Below are 18,807 nucleotides of genomic sequence, written 5' to 3'. Positions count from 1 at the left end.
TTGATGTGTACGCTTGATGTTTGTTGTTGTTTTGAAGTTATATATATATATATATATATATATATATATATATATATATATATATCAACCTTGATTTTTGGTTAAGTTATAAATTTTACACTATCTGTCATATTTATTAATTTGTCTCTCCAGTGAGGGTGGGAGAAAAACTTTTTTTTTTCTTTTTTTAGCAATTATATTATAATTTTTTTCACACTTATTTCATAGAAAATGAACAAGGCCTCTGTCATAGTTTATAAGAACATTGTTCTCCCACAAACTTCAATTCCCCAACATTGATGTTTCACCGTTCTTAATATTAATTGATCCATAATAAGGTTGTGAGTGAAAACATGAGATATCCTTTTATACACGTTTTGTTGGTATAAGAATTCCATCGTATGTTAGTGGAGGATGTATGGCTAGTAAAGTCCTTGTTAACATTGAAGGCATTTTCCTTTTTATTTTTTCTTCTTTATTTAGTATTATTTGTCAATATGATTATTATGGAACGTAAAGTAGCCCTTTATTTATTTAACTTTTGTAGAAAAAATTAGTAGAAGTTAACTCTGGTGAATAAATTAAAAACCATATTAAATAACTTAATAATAATCTAATTTATAAGTATTAATGATTTAAATTACAATATTATTATATATTCATATTTTTTAAATAATAAATTTTAAATTTTTAAGTTATATTTTAATAATTAGAAAGGAATCCAAGAAACAAAATGAATGATAATTAAACTTATTATAACTAACCCATCTTATTATTCCTAATTAAAGCTAAGCTAAAATTGCATGATTTTATTTGAAATATCATTAAGAATGTAAGAATGTCTTAACTTGACTTTTAACTCTATTTGTAGTAAAGTTTTGGAAAAATTTAAAACGAGGTCACATTTATTATTAACCATAGCTTTTAGAATAATATCATTTGCCATTCAAATCCCATTATTTGATATAGTAATCTGTATCATATGATAAATGAATAGATTACAAATGGTTTTGAATATTATGAAGCACAGATGAATTGATATAATTCATACAGTAAATTGTGAGATCCTTTAAGAAACTTGAGTTTCTTAGTCCGAAGGAAAAGATTATCAAGCTGCTTAAAATAGGAAAGGTGATATAGCATTTATATTTTGAATAATGAATTATAGTAAATTTGCATAGATATAAAACACTAAAAGTACGCTTAATTTGAATATTATTTTGGCTTCTACTGCTTGTGGCAAAATAGATGTTTTTACTTGTTTGTACAGGAGAAAAGACTTCCACATTTATTCTATATACTTTTTTATATGCTTATTAAGCCATCCAGGTTTTTACTATCAACTTAAATAACATACTGCATACTCACGAATTTCTTCTTTCAGTAAACCACTGGGTTGTGATATTTAACTAAGGAATTTAAAGTAACAATTTTCAAACCTGATTTTGAATAACCTCCTATGTAACATAATGCTTCCAAAAGCATTTTGAAACACGGATATTTTTCTCCTAGGAACATTTTCTTGGTGTAATTTGATGACTTTGATTTAGCCCTGGGGAGAAAAGTGTTCAGGATTTCAAAGCTTGGCTTTCTGCAGTTCTAGCTTGGCAATGGTCCCCAAGTGAACTTCATCTGGACCATCAGCGATTCTCAGTGTCCTTGAAGCTGCCCAGAGATGAGCTAGAACGGTTTCAGATGAAACACCAGCTGCTCCATGCACTTGCATTGCCATGTCAAGCACCTTCAGTGCCATGTTCGGTGCAGCTACCTGCTCCCATGCCAAACCGAGTGTTGAAAGAATCAACATCAGAGTGAAGTGATAGGAGCCATAGAGTAGAACATTATGCTGTGCTAAAAACAATTACCTTTGCCATTGCTAGTATCCCCCGAGCATTTTTGTTCCCAAGCCTATCAAGTTGGTCAGCGGCTTCCAACACTAACAATCTGGTCCTCTCTACCTCTATTCGACACTGAACATCAGAAGCTAAGTAAGCAGAAATCTTAATAATGTAAAACATAGCCATTTCTATTCCTGCCACTTCTGGTTAGTTTTTTCTTTTACCCTTTCCAACAAATTCCTAATACCTTGGCCATATCCGAGAGAAATGAACCATGTTGAGCAATGTACTTTCCAAATGTTTTTCTACTGATGGCTCTTTGAACCATCAACTGCATGCCGCGCTCAGCAACACCTATCAGTCTCATACAATGGTGCAGCCTTCCAGGACCAAGCCTACCCTGTAAGAATAGTAGTTACAAGCACATTGAAAATATACTATCTGGTACTTCAGTAAACATATAAAAGATAGGCAGATGTAAATTATGCAGTCACAGACCAAATAACTTCCATACATAACCCCGCAATTCCTTGTATAGTAGAATATATTGAGAGTTTATTTGGATAAACTTCTTCAGAAACACTTAAAAGACAAAAAAAATCCATAAACAAAAATTAACTTATATACAAACTAATTTGTAGATGCTCACTTACATTAACTTCTCCAGAAAAAGTACTTTTAACTTATTTATAAACTACTTTTAGCTTATAGAGAAACTCTTATTTTCTCCTCTTTAAATGTTTTCGGAGAAATTCTCCAAAAATATCCTAAAACTATTATTGGTGTGTCCACTTTTGAATGATAATTCATACTTATGAAAGTCCCTATCTAAATATATTGAGATGTTGTTGATAGGAACTAGGGTATTATGGGAGTGCTTAAGTCTCACATCAAGTAATATGGTATATCCAGGGGGTATTTAAGTGTTTGACTCTCTCCCTTAAACAGTTAGCTCCAGAGCTGAGTTTGCTAAGCGCTTAGAATACTTATCAATTGGTCTGTAGAGTGAGATTTATGTGCCAAACTTATCAGCTGGTATGTAGAGTGAGGTTTATGTACCAAACTGGTGCAATTTTTTCCAAATTTACTACAATTGGTAAACTTTAAAAAAATTACAGAGACGGATAAATCATGTTTGAAAGTACAACTTTGCTAACTGTCAAGTTTACTTAAAGAATTAGCTTCCTTGACACTTATTAGTTTGAGTTTTAAAAGGAAGCATCTCCCTTAACTTAGTTTTATATCTTGTTACGAGTTGACAGACGTTGCATTCTCAAAGTCTTGTTTTGTAGCAGATTTCTATCAAAGTTCACAAGGCTTTCAAAATCAACCAAAGGGTTGAACTATTTTCACAGTCACTCAGCAAATTTGGGGCAACAAATAACATTAAAATGGTGAGCAAAAGTGAACCCAGAAAACAACAGTACATAACAGAGTTTACTTTAAGCAGGTATTATTCTTTAAGCCAAGAAGGGATGGAAAGGATCAAACTAACATTAGATTCCAATATTCAATAGTAGATAACAGAGTTCAAACCAACATCAGATCCCAATATTCAACCTAAGAAATATTTTCTGACTTACCTGAGCAATCTCAAATCCACGTCCTTCCCCCAGTAGGATGTTTTTCGCTGGCACACAAACATTTTCAAAAGTTATTTCTGCATGCCCATGAGGAGCATCATCAAAGCCAAACACCGTCAATGGTCTCTTTATGTGAACACCAGGAGTCTGGACATCCACTAAGATCATCGATTGTTGTTTATGCTTAGCTGCATTGAAGTCAGTTTTCCCCTGCCCATATGTTTTGATCACACTTGATTATTGACATGAATAGTAGATGACTGTTAGTGAAATAACTTTCAATCAAATGCTCACCATGACTATAAGAATTCTACATCTTGGATCCATAGCACCACTTGTCCACCATTTTGTCCCATTGATAATATATGAATCTCCTTGCCTATAAAAGATGAAAAATTAAGAAAACAACTAAATAAGATGCCCATACTCTCATATATGTCTAAATTGTCTTCTACCAAGAAATTTGACTCAAACCTAAATTTTTTAAAGTAGTTAGCCAATGCATTTACATTGCTAAATGAAAAGACTGAACTCCTGAATTACATAAGATTATCTATAATACTACCTTTTAATAGAACACTCAATATTGGTTGCATCAGAAGATGCAACCTGTGGTTCCGTCATAGCAAATCCAGACCTAATTGTCCCCTCAAGCAAAGGAACTAGCCATTCTTGCAGTTGTTCTTTATTTCCATAACGCAGTAATACCTAATATGCAAAGTAATGCTACCAAATTAGACAAAAATGCAACATCGATAGAGTGCATACTGAATATGATCAACTCCAGAGAGATCCAATTAGTGTTAGTCAGTTAAAGATCAACCAAGCAAATCGATAAGTTCCATCTTACCTCCATATTACCTGTGTCAGGTGCACCACAATTAAATATTTGTGGAGCCCAAATGGAACGACCCATGACCTCACAAAGGTATCCGTATTCGAGATTAGTGAGACCAGCCCCCAATAACAAATCATTTGCATTGGAAGAGAGATGATTATTGCTCCCATCAAAGATAAGGCTTCTTGCTCTCACTGCACTATCAAGCTGCATACAAACGAATGCATTCAGAGGACTTCTTTTTCAAGAAAAGAAATAGTGACAATGAATTTAAGAAATAATCATATATGATAAACGTTTAATAATTCAGTACTCCATCTAGCTATTCAGGCTGAATATTTTCTCGGCTGTCCTGTTGAGTTATAGCAATGCTCAACCCTACGGCACTTCAAGCATCCACAAGTTCTTTTTCCATCTATGATCCACTAAACCTTTATATTCCTGTTATTTTATTTTTAAGTATCTTTTTTTAACAAGCTTAGATTTTATCAAGTTTTATTTTGAGAGGGTGGGTAGACAGGGTAGAACATCTACTAAATAACTTAGTCGTGTCTTTTAGAATGTAAGTTTGAACCTAACTCAACTCCACCAAATTGCCTTAATATGGTGAGGGATCGCCAACAACATCTTTTAATTTTTATTTCAATGCTCATAACTCTTCAGAAGCTGTAATATATCAAACCTGATGGATGGATGAGAAAAGCTTCTGAAATCACAAAATACAGAAAAAAGAAAGAGGAAAAGATGCATACAGGAATCCATAAGTTCCACAAGCCTTCTTTCTTTGCCATCTCCTTTAACTTTTCCTCTGCTGGGTGAACAGTCCAGCGTGAGTCTGATTGGGCAAGTTCATAAAATTCATTTTCCATGGGGTAAATGTGTTCCTCCATGAACTTAATTAATTTTTTCCTCAGTTCCAAAACCTTTTGACTAGGAACAAACTTCCCCTGATTTGAGCGGCCCTGTGCATCATTCCCATTCACAAACTCTTTTGAATATTCTCGTCCATTTGCATCTGATTGTCAGGTGTGAAAGGGCCTCAGCTGTATTTTAATACTAATAATCTAGTAATATTTTTAGCTTCCACTGGAGCAACAAATTACATTTTAGATACAGTACATGAGAAGCCATAATGTTTACATGTTATAGCTACCTGAAGGAGGATGCTGAGGAAGCACGGAATTTTGTCCAATAAATTCCCAAGCAGCATCTATAAGGCCATTAGCAAGTACTCCAGTGTATCGAGCACGCTCACCTCCTGATGCATTACCCTATTGCAACACAAAGAAGCCACAAAATATTAGATCTTAAAACTATAACAGCAGCAGCATCACTAACAAATTTAGATACCTTAACCCATCTATTATAAACTCCTGCATAAATTGAAGCGCCTCTGAACAAAGAAAAGGCAATATAGAACTTCCATTCAGCAACAGGCCATTTTCTTTCCTGGAATCCAAAAATCTTCTGTTAGATCTTCAAGAATAGGCAAAGATATGATACAAGACATGCCAAAATCATCCCCGGCTAAATGGCTAATGTTAATGCCAAAAGATATGATACAAGAAGCTCTTATCCTTATCCTATCTACCACAGTTTTCCCGACATTAAGTGTCTTCCACATATATTAGAAAATGGGGATACTTTTCTCCTTAACACACAAGAATTCTTCTTTTTGGTTTCTTTTAGGAAAAATTATAGCTTTCATGTCAACTTTCTAGGCAACCCTATACCCTAATATCTAGATGGATATATTGTGGAGGCTATTATCTATCCTAACTGTTGATTTGAATCTAAATTCCACACATACTTAATAGCAGAATTTCCAATTCCCAAGAAGTCTTAAGGTAAAGGTAATAAATAATGCATAAATTTGTTTGATGTATATCGTCATAACAGCATACACAATAAATGATATCAAAATCTATTGAGACATATATATTCAGAACACTTACTGCTAGGGAACAGTAATCAGCCAAATATTCGGGTAGTGAAGGAATCCCCTCAGGTAGTCCAGAACGCTCCATACCTTCATGCACGTTTTCAGGCCCAATATCTGCAATATAAGTCTTCCAGGAGAGCAAAAGGAACATGAATTGAATAGGTAATTCAATTAATCAAATACTTAGGTAATCTGAAACAGTGATTCTACTATCATCAGTTTAACAAGCAATCAGACTAAATGAAGATGCTAATCATCAAGATTATATAACTCATTTATTTTACAAAATCTCGATTCAGAAAAGTGAGTGTATGGTACATACCATACAGCTATATGCAACATCACACATTTGGTTACCGAGGGTAGACAGTTCCCAGTCAAGTATTCCAATTACTCGATCCTGCAGCAGAAAGAAAACTTGTAAGGCACAAGAAGTGGGTTCTAAGATGCCAATGAATTTAACAGTCTTAAATACTAATATTGAGTCTTCAAAGACAGTGTCCTAACTCCAGAGTAAAGAATACATGGCATTGAGAACATAAATTTTGTTTCTTTTAGCAAACTAGTTATGACACTCTAAATTTGAGCATGACCAGAACAAAAATCCATGCATTAAGACCAGAACAAAGAAAAATACTATATAAATCTTACCTCTGTGGGATGGAACACAAGATTGTCAATGCGAAAATCTCCATGAACCAGACCACCTGTTGCTCCAGAAGAATCTTCAGAGGGGATTTGATGTCGTAGCCAATCAATCAAGGCAAACATTTTTGGATTACTTGCAGGTTTACCCTCACTGGTTGAGGCAACATATTGCTTAGCCCACCTCTCAATCTAATACAACAAAAGAAACTATCATTAGCAAAATATTTTTAATAAAACAACTATTTTGATCCTAACCCTTCTTTTCGGTCCTGGCACAATAGCAGGGGTGGCGATACAACATGGAGTGGAACCAAAAAATGGACACAGGGCAAGGAATTGATCAGTGCATCCTCAAACTTTTTATAAAACCAAATGCAGTGATCGATGTTTTCAAGGTCTCCTCAACATTTACTTTCGTAAATTTTACTGTGCTGTAATAACTTTTCAGCTCATCCATCTATGTTCAGCTTTCTATCCCAATACATATATCTCCACGTGAAAAAAATTCAACGCACAACAACAAAGTCTTATTTCACCAATTGAGTCGCTAAATGGATCGTACAATGTCATTCGGCACCATTAAAAACCAAATTTTCATGTAAATTGACCATAAATAATCATATATAAAATAATATACCTGTCTTTTGCAATAATTATTGCGTTGTCCATATTTTCCCAAACCAATGGAGTCCACATTAGCAGAATGTATGGAAGCTAAGGCTTTAGCAGTTGCCCTGTAAATTGCGCTCCTCCTCTCAGGTGGCACACCCTGATTATTTACAAGTCACATGTCACCAATCAAACCAATGACAATTCAGCAATCACCAAGGAAACCAAAATTAACTAGAAAGCAAATCATACCGGTAACTTAGAGTCAATAAATATGCGTCCCTCCAAATATTCCATGATATAAAACGCGGTTCCAATAACACTTGGATCGTTGCACAAACAGAAAACCTTAGGAACCGGAACTTTGGTATGAGCACCCAATGCCTGGAGAACCTGTGAATAATAGCGACACACAACTAGTCATTTTCTCACTAATATGTTATTCATGGCCCACACTTCAAACACTTAAGTGGGAGTTTGGATGAACTTTTACAAAATTGATTTTGAATTAAACATAATTTTGAAGTAATGTGATCTATATTTGAATGCTTTTATTCTAAAAGATAGATAGTAGTAAAACTATCTAGTTTACTTTTTCAACATGACTCTATAACAAGGTATGGTTGTTTACTTCTTCAAATTCAAAATAGCTCAGACTTCAATTTTCATCAATGTAATATAAAAAAACCTGAAATTCTCTTTCAACGGCATGAGCTGAAGCGAGCAATTTCCCGGCAGGTTTCTTCCTGAGAACATAGCGCTTCACGACGGAGTCATGAGAACCCGCTTCCAACAAGTAAGTAGGGTTGGATTGTCCATGCCCAAACTAAAACAACATTTCACCAGAGAATCACACGGCCAAAATAAAAATAAAAATCAAATTTTGACGAAAACCCATGTGACCCAGAAGCACGATAAAAGTTCCGAAAAAGACAAAAACCTGCGAAACGGTGAACTGAGTGGCGGGTTGAGGGAAACCCGAAATGTTGGAAGAGCAGTAGCGGAGGAGAGAGTCGTAGGGAAAGTGATTAGCAACATCGAGTTGCGCTACAAGGTCTGCTGTGTTCCGCGCCATGTCGGAAATCTCGATCTGTGCAGGTGAAAAGGTTGTGGGTGAATTAGTTCCGTTTTAGAACCTCTGACATCATTACGATGTGGGACCCATGTCTATTTGAATTGAAGAAATAGCTTGAGAATTGCATTACGCAAAAACTAGCTTGAGAAGCTTTGGATTAATCTTCTTTACTAACTGATACAAGAAGATATTTGGAATATTCTAAAATAAAATGCTGAATTACAATTAAGAATTAAAATTGTAACAGTCGTAATATAATTATTACTCTTATCAATATTTTATTGGTAATTTTTCAAAACAAAATTAGTGTAAAGGAATCAAACTAAATGGCGGCAGATAACTTATTTGGCTTGTGGTGTTTGACATTTTTGCACACTATATTTTCCAAGTTTTTATGTTGAGATTGGTTCTTTGATCTGGAAGTTATTTATAATTATTTAATTCATTTTATTAAAATAGTGGATTGACAGTCAATTTCTTCAAATGAGTACCACTTTTTAATAACGAAATATTAAATTAAGATTACACAAAAATAATAAATTATTATATTGATTAAATTAGATATAACAGGTAAAAAGATTATTAGTATCTAAAATAATTTTTATTATTAATAAAAATTAGTGAATTAAAATTTAAATTTGTCTATAATATTAATTGTCATGCTTTAACTACTTATTATTATTATTAATTCTAAATTAGTTTGTATTTTTAAATTAGAAACTAATTTAAATTTTAATGACTTTACTTCAAAGTTAATAAAATTGATTATATTAATTAAGTTATTATAATATTTATTAAACTTAATATTGATCTAATTGACACTAATTTAACTTAAATATTTATGTTTATTTAAGTTAAAATGTAAGAGTGGTAAAATGAATTCTTTGTCAACCCCATTGTTAAGGATATGTCCATGTCTGCACCAGGAGACACGATATTAAACTTGGGATCAAAAACATCATGCCATGAACAAGGTTGCAACAAGATTTCCATGAAGTTGCCAATTACCAGAGCAGGAATTCTTTGTAACTCAGCAGCAATTTCGTGTGATGTATCCTTTGTATAAAGTAAGAGACAGTCATATTATGGAATGCCAGTTACCTTAGAGGAGAATGAAAAGATAAGTAACGAAGGTTAAACTTAGAAATCTTGACTAGAAATATAATCAAATTACAAAATATATACTGTGAGATTAAGATTAAGTTAGACATAAACTCACTTTTATTTTTTAAGTTGAAATCATTTTTATAACTAAAAATCTTGAATAGATTTTGTTAAATACTATTTTATGGAAATATTTGTGTAAGTCAATTACAAATTATAACTATTGTGAATTTTAGCCAAATCCTGTAGATATTAAACGAATTACATGGATTGTTATTTTACAAGAGTAAATTCAAAGTCTTTAGACATCGCTAGTAGATTTTGTTAATTATGATGAAAAGTTAATTAATATTCACCAAATTTTTAAAAAGAGTAGATATCAGTTATATTTGTAATAAGTTAGATAAATAGAGTATATATATATATATATTCTAATTTGAAGAAAAGTTATATAACTATATAAAAAATTGATTCTATAGAAACAGAAATATTTATATTATATATATTAAAAATACTTTTATTTAATTTTTATTACATTTTTATTAAAGGATGTAAAATTTCCCCTATTTAATGAATTTATAATTTCTTCTCAACAAAGTACTTTGACTATCATATAAATTCACGGGTTTTATTAATATTTCACTAATATTTCTTTATTTCTTAAAGTTTCACATTATATATTAGAGTGATTCCTCTAATAATGAATTAAGCAAGAAGATATTAATTATATTTATTGAACAAATAATTAACATAGTATATGGTATTTTATGTATTGTCAGTGTATACTGATCAAGTGATCATATAACTTTATGAGACGGCTTACAAACATCCCACATTATATAATATATATATATAAACCAAAATGGAGAAGGTTTTTAAATTGTAAATCTTTGAATAACATACAACTACCTAAATTATTCATATATAAAAAATAATGATTAAATTAAGATAATTATTCTTAAATCAACACTTTATTTTTATAATAATTTTTTCTATTTTCTTTTTATATTACTCAAGGTAGTTGAGAATATAGTTAATGTTGTATCAGATTCTTGGACATAATAATTATGTTATGGAAGGAACTTTCTACCAAACTTTCGGCCCACTTTAGTGCTTGATTAATTGCTATTTATACCCCCAAACAAAATACTTTGTTCCAGTCAAAGAGTCAACAAATTTGCTTTAGCATCTTTAAATCTTTCACTTTCTTACGTAAACTCCATGACGTAGCTACGTTTTGCAGTGTCTCAAGCATTGTGCATGCATCCATCCCTAACCATATATTAAGATAATGTTAGAATCAATTATATTAAACTTTGTAAATCGAAGAAAATGATTTATAAAATTAAAATCAAAGTTCAGTTAGAAAGTGAAAGCATTAATTTTAAATTTAGAGAAAACGTTTATAGAAACCAAAATCAAATCTCACAATATTAAAAAATATAGTTAAGTAAACTTAAACATGATCTTACTTTAATTTACTGAGATTGCAATTGGTTATTAAGCTTTTTACCAGAAAAATAAAAGTTCGTGACGGATGAAGGAAAATATTTGTCACAATTATTTTTATTTGGTTTTATTAGAGTTTAATTTTTTGTAAGTGTTTCGGTGAGATTTGTGAGATCGAGACACTAACCTTCAACTTGTGTGTTCCGTTGTACACTTTTAGTTTAGACCGCTCAGTTGTCGCTTTGGATCGAAGGGGGAGGTACCTGCAAAAGGCACTCTGACGCTCAAGTTAGGAGTCGTTTTATGAACTGTTTGTTACAGTTAAATATTAAAGTCCTAATAGGACGTAGATAGGGCTATTATAGTATGAGTTGAATGTGTCTTTACCTCAAACCTAAACCCTTATTTATAGAGTTTAAAGGAATCTGACAAATTAATTTACCTCTTGATGGTCATTAATGCAAACCTTAATTGTTTAACGGTAGTCGTTATCACATTCATTGTGCGTTAACTTTGCTCAATAGTTGTCGAGACCGAACGAATGAGAAGCTGATCGAGACCGATCGGTAGTCAGTGAGCCCATAGTAACATAAGCCCCCCAAGTCTGAGTTAATCGTTCGGCTTTAGCCGAACGGTTAACTATAGGACTTATGAGTTTGAGGGAGGTTGTTCTCGTTGTATTAAGGAGATTTTGCTCTCCGTGTCCTTCAAGTCGTTATATCCTATTTGTGCCGAACAGTTCCATGTATTGAATCTGACCGCATGCTTGACACAATCCTTGTTATCAGAGCTTCCTGATTGATGAGAGTGAGAACCGTTCGGTTGAGAGGGATTTTCTTCTCGGTCTTTGGCTTCAACTTTAACGAGAGGGTTTTACCTCTTGGGCGAGTGGGATTTACCGCTCGGTCCTTGGCTTCGACCTTGACGAGGGTTTTACCTCTCGGCCAAGTGGGATTTACCGCTCGGTCTTTGTTTTCAACTTTGACGAGAGGGATTTACCTCTCGGTTGTGATTTGCAAGATCCTGTTACATGTACTGAAGAAATATAACAACTCGAAATTTGATATGGTGAGAAAGAGAGTAGCCAAACAAACCAATGCATTAATGTTAGAATAGGTTGTTATAAGACCGGTTGGCCAATCAAATAAGATCGTTCAGTCTTCAATCTTTATAGAGGAATTTACCTCTTCGCCGAGGGGGATTTACCGCTCGGTCTTCAAATCTTTATAGAGGGATTTACCTCTTGGACGAGTGAGTTTTACCGCTCGGTCTTCAAAATCTTTACAGAGGGATTTACCTCTTGGTCTTTAATCTTTATAGAGGGATTTACCTCTTGGACGAGTGGGTTTTACAGCTCGGTCTTCAAATCTTTATAGAGGGATTTACCTCTTGGTCTTTAATCTTTATAGAGGAATTTACCTCTTGGATGAGTGGGTTTTACCGCTCGGTCTTCAGAGGAATTTACCTCTTCGCCGAGTGGGATTTACCGCTGGTCTTCAAACTTCAACTTTGACAAGAGGGATTTACCTCTTGGCCGAGCGGAATTTACCGCTCGGTCTTAATCTTCTAGCTCGTTGAGAGACTTTTTCGTTGAATATGATTTTGTTTAGCAACTTTGGGAGCGATTGGTTGGCCTAAATTGGACTTTATTTATTCTATAATAAGAGCGTAAGTTAATAACAAAAGCATGAATCAAATGAAACCGAATTTAAACATGACAGTAGTAGAATTGTGGATGCTTCTCTTCAGTTGATAACTCCACGAAGCGATTGTTCATGATGATGACTTGGAGCGCGACTATAGCTCTGCCTTTGCTGCTTATCCATGTTTCTCGTGGTCACCATTGGGTTTCTTCAGCTTGCTCTCGGCCCCACGGTGGGCGCCAAAATGTTTCGGTGAGATTTGTGAGACCGAGACACTAACCTTCAACTTGTGTGCTCCGCTTGTACGCTTCCAGTTTAGACCGCTCAGTTGTCGCTTTGGATCGGAGGGGGAGGTACCTGTAAAAGGCACTCCGACGCTCAAGTTAGGAGTCGTTTTATGAACTGTTTTTTTACAGTTAAATATTAAAGTCCTAATAGGACGTAAATAGGGCTATTATAGTATGAGTCGAATGTGTCTTTACCTCAAACCTAAACCCTTATTTATAGAGTTTAAAGGAATCTGACAAATTAATTTACCTCTTAATGGTCATTAATGCAAACCTTAATTGTTTAACGGTAGCCGTTATCATATTCATTGTGCGTTAACTCAGCTTAATAGTTGTCGAGACCGAACGGATGAGAAGCTGATCGAGACCGATCGGTAGCCAATGAGCCCATAATAACAGTAAGTTTATATAAAAATGATTCAAGAGTTTGGGAAGTCTAAAATAAATTTAAGATAACATTTTTTTTATTTACTAATAAAATTATTTATGTTAAAATATATCTTAATTCTGAAAAACCTAAAGCAAATTTAAAAATAAGATATTTTTACAAATAATAAAATTTATTGTAAAAATTAATAATTATGATAATTTAATTAAATTTTATTTTTAAATATAATTTTGTAATTAATAGAGATATATTAGTATTAAAAAAAATTAAGACAATTTTTTAAGAGATCTAAAAGTAAAAACTTTATATCTGCTTAGATATTGGTTTGCTTGATGTTCGTTTGGTTATTTTTTGGCTCTATTATATGTGGAAAGGGAGCAAATATCATACGTAAATATACAACTTTTTAAATACTTATGATGTGTGTCTTTTATTGTTTTTATTCTAGTCAGTTGTGTTTAGTTTTAAAGATAGATTTGAAGGAATAAATTTAAATAGAAAAATGAAAGTGAAATTGTTTAGATTAAAAAAATTTGTAAAATGTAAAGGAATTTTGAAATGGAGATTTATGTAAAAGAATTAATGGAATTTGAACAAGTTTCTATAATTTTTTTTTCAAAATTGTATATTTAATAAAGTGTGTTTTATATACCATAATATTCTATTTATAATAAATTATGAAAGCGCAGGAAGTAAAAGCTTCACCTTACCACTCTGCTGCTTGGGCTGCACCCTGTTAACGGGCTTTTGCACATTATTATTGGGCTTTTACTTCTGCACCTCTTATTTTCTTTCAAAATCATTAGTTGTCATTTCTACAATTAAACAATTTAAAAAATAATTAAAACTTGCCTGTCAGTTATAGATTATACATTTAGAAAGATCATATGTAACATTTTAAATCTTATAATCTATAATTAAAATTTGAAGACAGTTTTATTTGTAACTTTTATTATTTTAAGAAAAGTGACTTGCATTAGTTTCCTTGAAACTTTAACTATAGCACGGCTTCCTATTAATTTGACAAATAGGAAGACCAAAATAGAATTTAACTAAAATTATTACATGGAACAAATTACATTTTTTTTTAATATTTAAAACAAAAGAAAAACATATCCATGTGCATTCCCAGTGTCATTCAGAACTTTTGGAAAAAAATTATAAAACAAGTTTGAGTATAATATAGATGATACTAATTATGAAGTGTATTTTTAGTTCTTATATTATTGTTAGAGTTTTCATATTTTGGCGAGACTAATATTTCGTACAACTTTATAATATTATTTACACATGAAATTCATTTTTTGCGAATTATTATACAAATTTAACAAAAAAATTATGAAATATAGAAAACTCAGGTACTGTATTTTGGATTCATATACTTCGATATTTTTTGGTTTTCAAATTTTAGAAAACATTAAGTATAATTTCTCTGAGAGTTTATTATTTTTTTACAGCAAACAAAAATTCAGAAACTTTATTCTTATTTTAAGAAAAAGTATAAGGGATACAACATATATGTGTTTTCCACAAAGAGATGCAAAGAAATATCAACATCTATATAGAAAGTTCATCTTATTAGATAAGATTAATTAATTTATAGTCACTATAAGTGGGTTCATTTCATCATCAATATAATATGGTTAAAGTATATAAGTAAGATAAATTTTATTTATTAAACTTAAAATTTATTGTTTTTTATGAATATAGGGTGGAAATAATTATAACAAATTAAAATTAACATAGCAGTGTTAAAAGCTGAAAATTACAATGCAAAAAGAAAAATAGAGCATAAAGGTAATGTGAATCTAATTCGAATTCTTTCTTTTTTTTAGAAACAAATAATTATTTTCATTTTATTTTATGAACCTTTGTTATTCCACAAGCGTGTTAGCATCACCGAACTTCGTGGTAGCATTTAACTTCCATAATTACGTTATTAAATACTTCTAATTATGAGAGTTCTTCCAAAATCTACTATAATAGAATGCTTTCAGATCATGGAATATTGCATAGGTTCCATTAATTTCCTTCTTTTCAAGCAGTAGATTTAAATCATATTAACGGATTAATTAGTATATTCCTTCAATTTGCTTCTTCTTCCATGATTATCCAAATCACTCAGAATATGGCGGTTGCAGTATCAGATTCTTCTCTATCAAATAATGATACAGTTCTACTTTCTTTTATATTACTGATATAAAACTTTGTTACATAAAAACCAAAAGACTTATATTTCATTAGTTGTCTCTTCCGTTAAATCATTGCTCAAAAGACTCGTAACCTTCCATAATAAATAAAAAAATCATCATTAATAGTAAAAATCTGGTTTGTTTTGGAGAAACCTGATTTATCCTGTAATAGTAGTTCATCGTTTACTTAAATATGTACATCAAATGATGGTTCCGTGTGTAATATAAATCCGCGTTAAAATAAGGTAGTTGAGAATATAGTAAATGATGTATCAGATTCTAAGACATAATAATTATGTTATGGAAGGAACTTTCTACCAAACTTTCGGCCCACTTTAGTGCTTGATTAATTGCTATTTATACCCCCAAACAAAATACTTTGTTCCAGTCAAAGAGTCAACAAATTTGCTCTAGCATCTTTAAATCTTTCACTTTCTTACGTAAACTCCATGACGTAGCTACATTTTGCTGTGTCTCAAGTATTGTGCATGCATCCATCCCTAGCTATATATTAAGATAATGTTAGAATCAATTATTAAACTTTGTAAATCGAAGAAAATAATTTATAAAATTAAAATCAAAGTTCAGTTAGTACTAAAAATAAAACATTAAGACATTTTTTAAGAGATCTAAAGTAAAAATTTTATACCTGCTTGGACCATAAGGGGTCTGGATGCTTGGATAGTGTCTTAGATATTGTTATGCTTGATGTTCATTTGGTTATTTTCTTTTTTCTAGACTCTATTATGTGGGGATTGTTAACACCTTCTCTGAGCAGTACTTAATTAATATTACGATGGTTATATAGTTTCTTTAAAAGTCAAGTTAGGTGGAAAGGTGCAAAATTGATAGAATATCATGCATTAATATACAACTTTTCAAATACTTATGATTTATTGTAAACTGTAAAGGAATTTGAAATGGAGATTTATGAAAAGATTTAATAAACTAGAAAAATACTTTAATGGATAAATTTGGATAATAATTATTATTATTTATATTATTTATTTTGTTATTATGATAATAATAATAATTATTTTTTATATAATTTATTTATTTTATTTATTATTGCTAATTTAATGATAATAATTTATATTTTATCAGTTTTATTATGTTATATTATTTTATTATAAAAAGATAATGTATATATCTCATTAAGTTTAAGAGCGTTTTTCCACAAATCTTGGCTAAGATGCGAAGAAAGTTTTCAGAATAAAATGGTCTCGTTTTATATGCCTTTTTACATTGAAATTCTAACTTTCGTATCAAATCTACACAATTTGCAGAAGCAAAACACTAAATATATATTTTTTATATGTTGTCACACAGAGTGTGTAGCTTATGTTCGGGACATCCACTTCTATAACAAAACTTTTGTTCTGTTACTAACTCTTATAATAAAATTTTCTTTCTGTGACGTAAAAACATTATACGTCAGAACATTTTCGAAATATTTATATTTCTCCATTGATGACTTTCACTGCAAATCTTTATGAGAAAGTGGACAGTGCATATTAAGAGCAACTTCATCAATTACATATCCTTAAAGGCTTCGTGCAGCAACACAGAACATATACTTTATTGAACAACATAGACTTTCACAACTGCAGAAGACGTTGTCTTAAAGTCTTCGAGTTTTTTGTACATACATGTTATAAAAGAGAGTAACCTAAAAACAAGAAACAGGACATACCCTTTTGAAGATAACTTACATACAGCATGCATATAGGCCAAAGATCTTAAAACTTAAAGGATCTACCCCAACGATTTGGGACTTTAGGCTTGCTATAACTGCCAACAGAAGACTCGTTCATCACATCTTTAGGCACTTGATAAACCACGCAACAACGTTCTCTGCGGCCATGCAAAGACAATGCATCACTGCCACTGCTCCTTCTTGTTGCTGAACCGTAGAACGTCTCTATCAGAGCAAACCCTTCTGTAGCAATCTGTCTGAGGTCTGCTGAAGGAGGTGCCATATATGGAACGTTAGATATTGCAGCAAGTTTCAGAGGGAATTTTAATTGAGGTTTTGGTTTCTTGCTTCAAAGGTTCAGACACCCTGATCTGCTTTTATAGAGAGAAATGGCTGAGTGTTGAGCTCTACGTCTTCAGCAAGAAAGAATGAATCTATTCTCTCTTAACCATTAAAACGACATTACCAATAATTGTAGTAATGTATAGATCGGTTCTTTGATTTATTTATTTGGTTATGTCGTTTAGCATTCATCTAAATAACGAATATATTCGAATTTATCATTTTTATTAAGTCCAAATATTTTGATGGAAAGTGAATCTGATCGTGCGATTTGTGTATATCTGTTTTCTATATTAGTGAAAAGCTGAGTATAATATTTAAGGGTGATATTGAGTTCACATCCATCAAATCAAAAATATTTACTTTGCAATCCTAAATAATTATATTTTAATTTTACTTAACTTTACTTTTTAATTTAAACTCTTAATATATATTATTATATTATTAAACTGTTTTGTAAAGTGGGAGTAATTTTTTTAAAGGTGCCAAAATAATCTTTTTCAATATTTAAAAAGATTGTGAGTTAAATATTACTTTTTGTAAAGAGTATTCATGGAATTTTTCAATATTTTAATTATGACATAAAAGTGTATTAATAGTTAAAATTTTTGTTAAAGACATAAAAATTCATCGATTATCGACAGAAAAATTTATTGGTAAATACAATTAAAATTTGTCGGTAATTATTAACGGATTCGTTAGTAAATGTTATAATTTGGTTTATCTTTTTCTTCTCTCTCCTTTTTCTTTTTCTTATTTTTTCCAATCCACAAAAATATTACAAACGAATGTCATACAGATTCATACAATTTCACGCACAAAATTCCATCATCCCATTTTTATTCATTATATCGCTTTAGTTTCTTTCACAATTACAAAATTTTATACAAATTCACACAATTTTATAACCTACACAAAAAGTATAGCCAACCTAACAAATTACTTCACCAGCAACATAAATGAAAAAGAGAGTAAACATAGAAAAGAGAATAAGGGAATTCGTTTGGTTTTAAATTAGTCACTGTCCAGCAACGATGCGCGATGGTGACAATGTATGGCTTGGATGCGCCCTTGCATGAAAGAGGAAGAATAAAGATGTTATCCCTCCCTTACACATGTTAGAGAAGAACAAGATGGAGTGGAAGATCCTAAGCTCGATGACATAGGTGGTGA

The 18,807-nt window shown here is 31.6% G+C and overlaps 1 protein-coding gene across 1 annotated transcript; it reads right to left on the bottom strand.

Annotated features, from left to right (window-relative positions):
- Positions 1-1,184: 1,184 nt before the first annotated feature.
- IBR3 (acyl-CoA dehydrogenase-like protein) lies at positions 1,185-8,596 on the bottom strand. Its single transcript, XM_088105762.1, has 17 exons — positions 8,399-8,596; positions 8,147-8,284; positions 7,711-7,851; positions 7,487-7,618; positions 6,853-7,038; positions 6,524-6,601; positions 6,215-6,328; positions 5,610-5,708; positions 5,413-5,530; positions 5,012-5,274; positions 4,272-4,466; positions 3,987-4,129; positions 3,716-3,800; positions 3,422-3,631; positions 2,086-2,238; positions 1,866-1,970; positions 1,185-1,768 (listed from the first exon to the last, which is right to left on the bottom strand). The coding sequence occupies exons 1-17, from the start codon at positions 8,531-8,533 to the stop codon at positions 1,577-1,579; spliced, it is 2,487 nt and encodes an 828-aa protein (XP_087961888.1). The 5' UTR covers positions 8,534-8,596; the 3' UTR covers positions 1,185-1,576.
- Positions 8,597-18,807: the final 10,211 nt, after the last annotated feature.

The sequence above is a fragment of the Vigna umbellata genome, chromosome 2 (assembly GCF_029865625.1).
Source record: "Vigna umbellata cultivar VRB3 chromosome 2, Vumbellata_1.0, whole genome shotgun sequence".
Taxonomy (NCBI): Eukaryota; Viridiplantae; Streptophyta; class Magnoliopsida; order Fabales; family Fabaceae; genus Vigna; species Vigna umbellata.
Note: the sequence above shows the minus strand (reverse complement) of the source record. Positions and strands in the feature narration are given on the sequence as shown.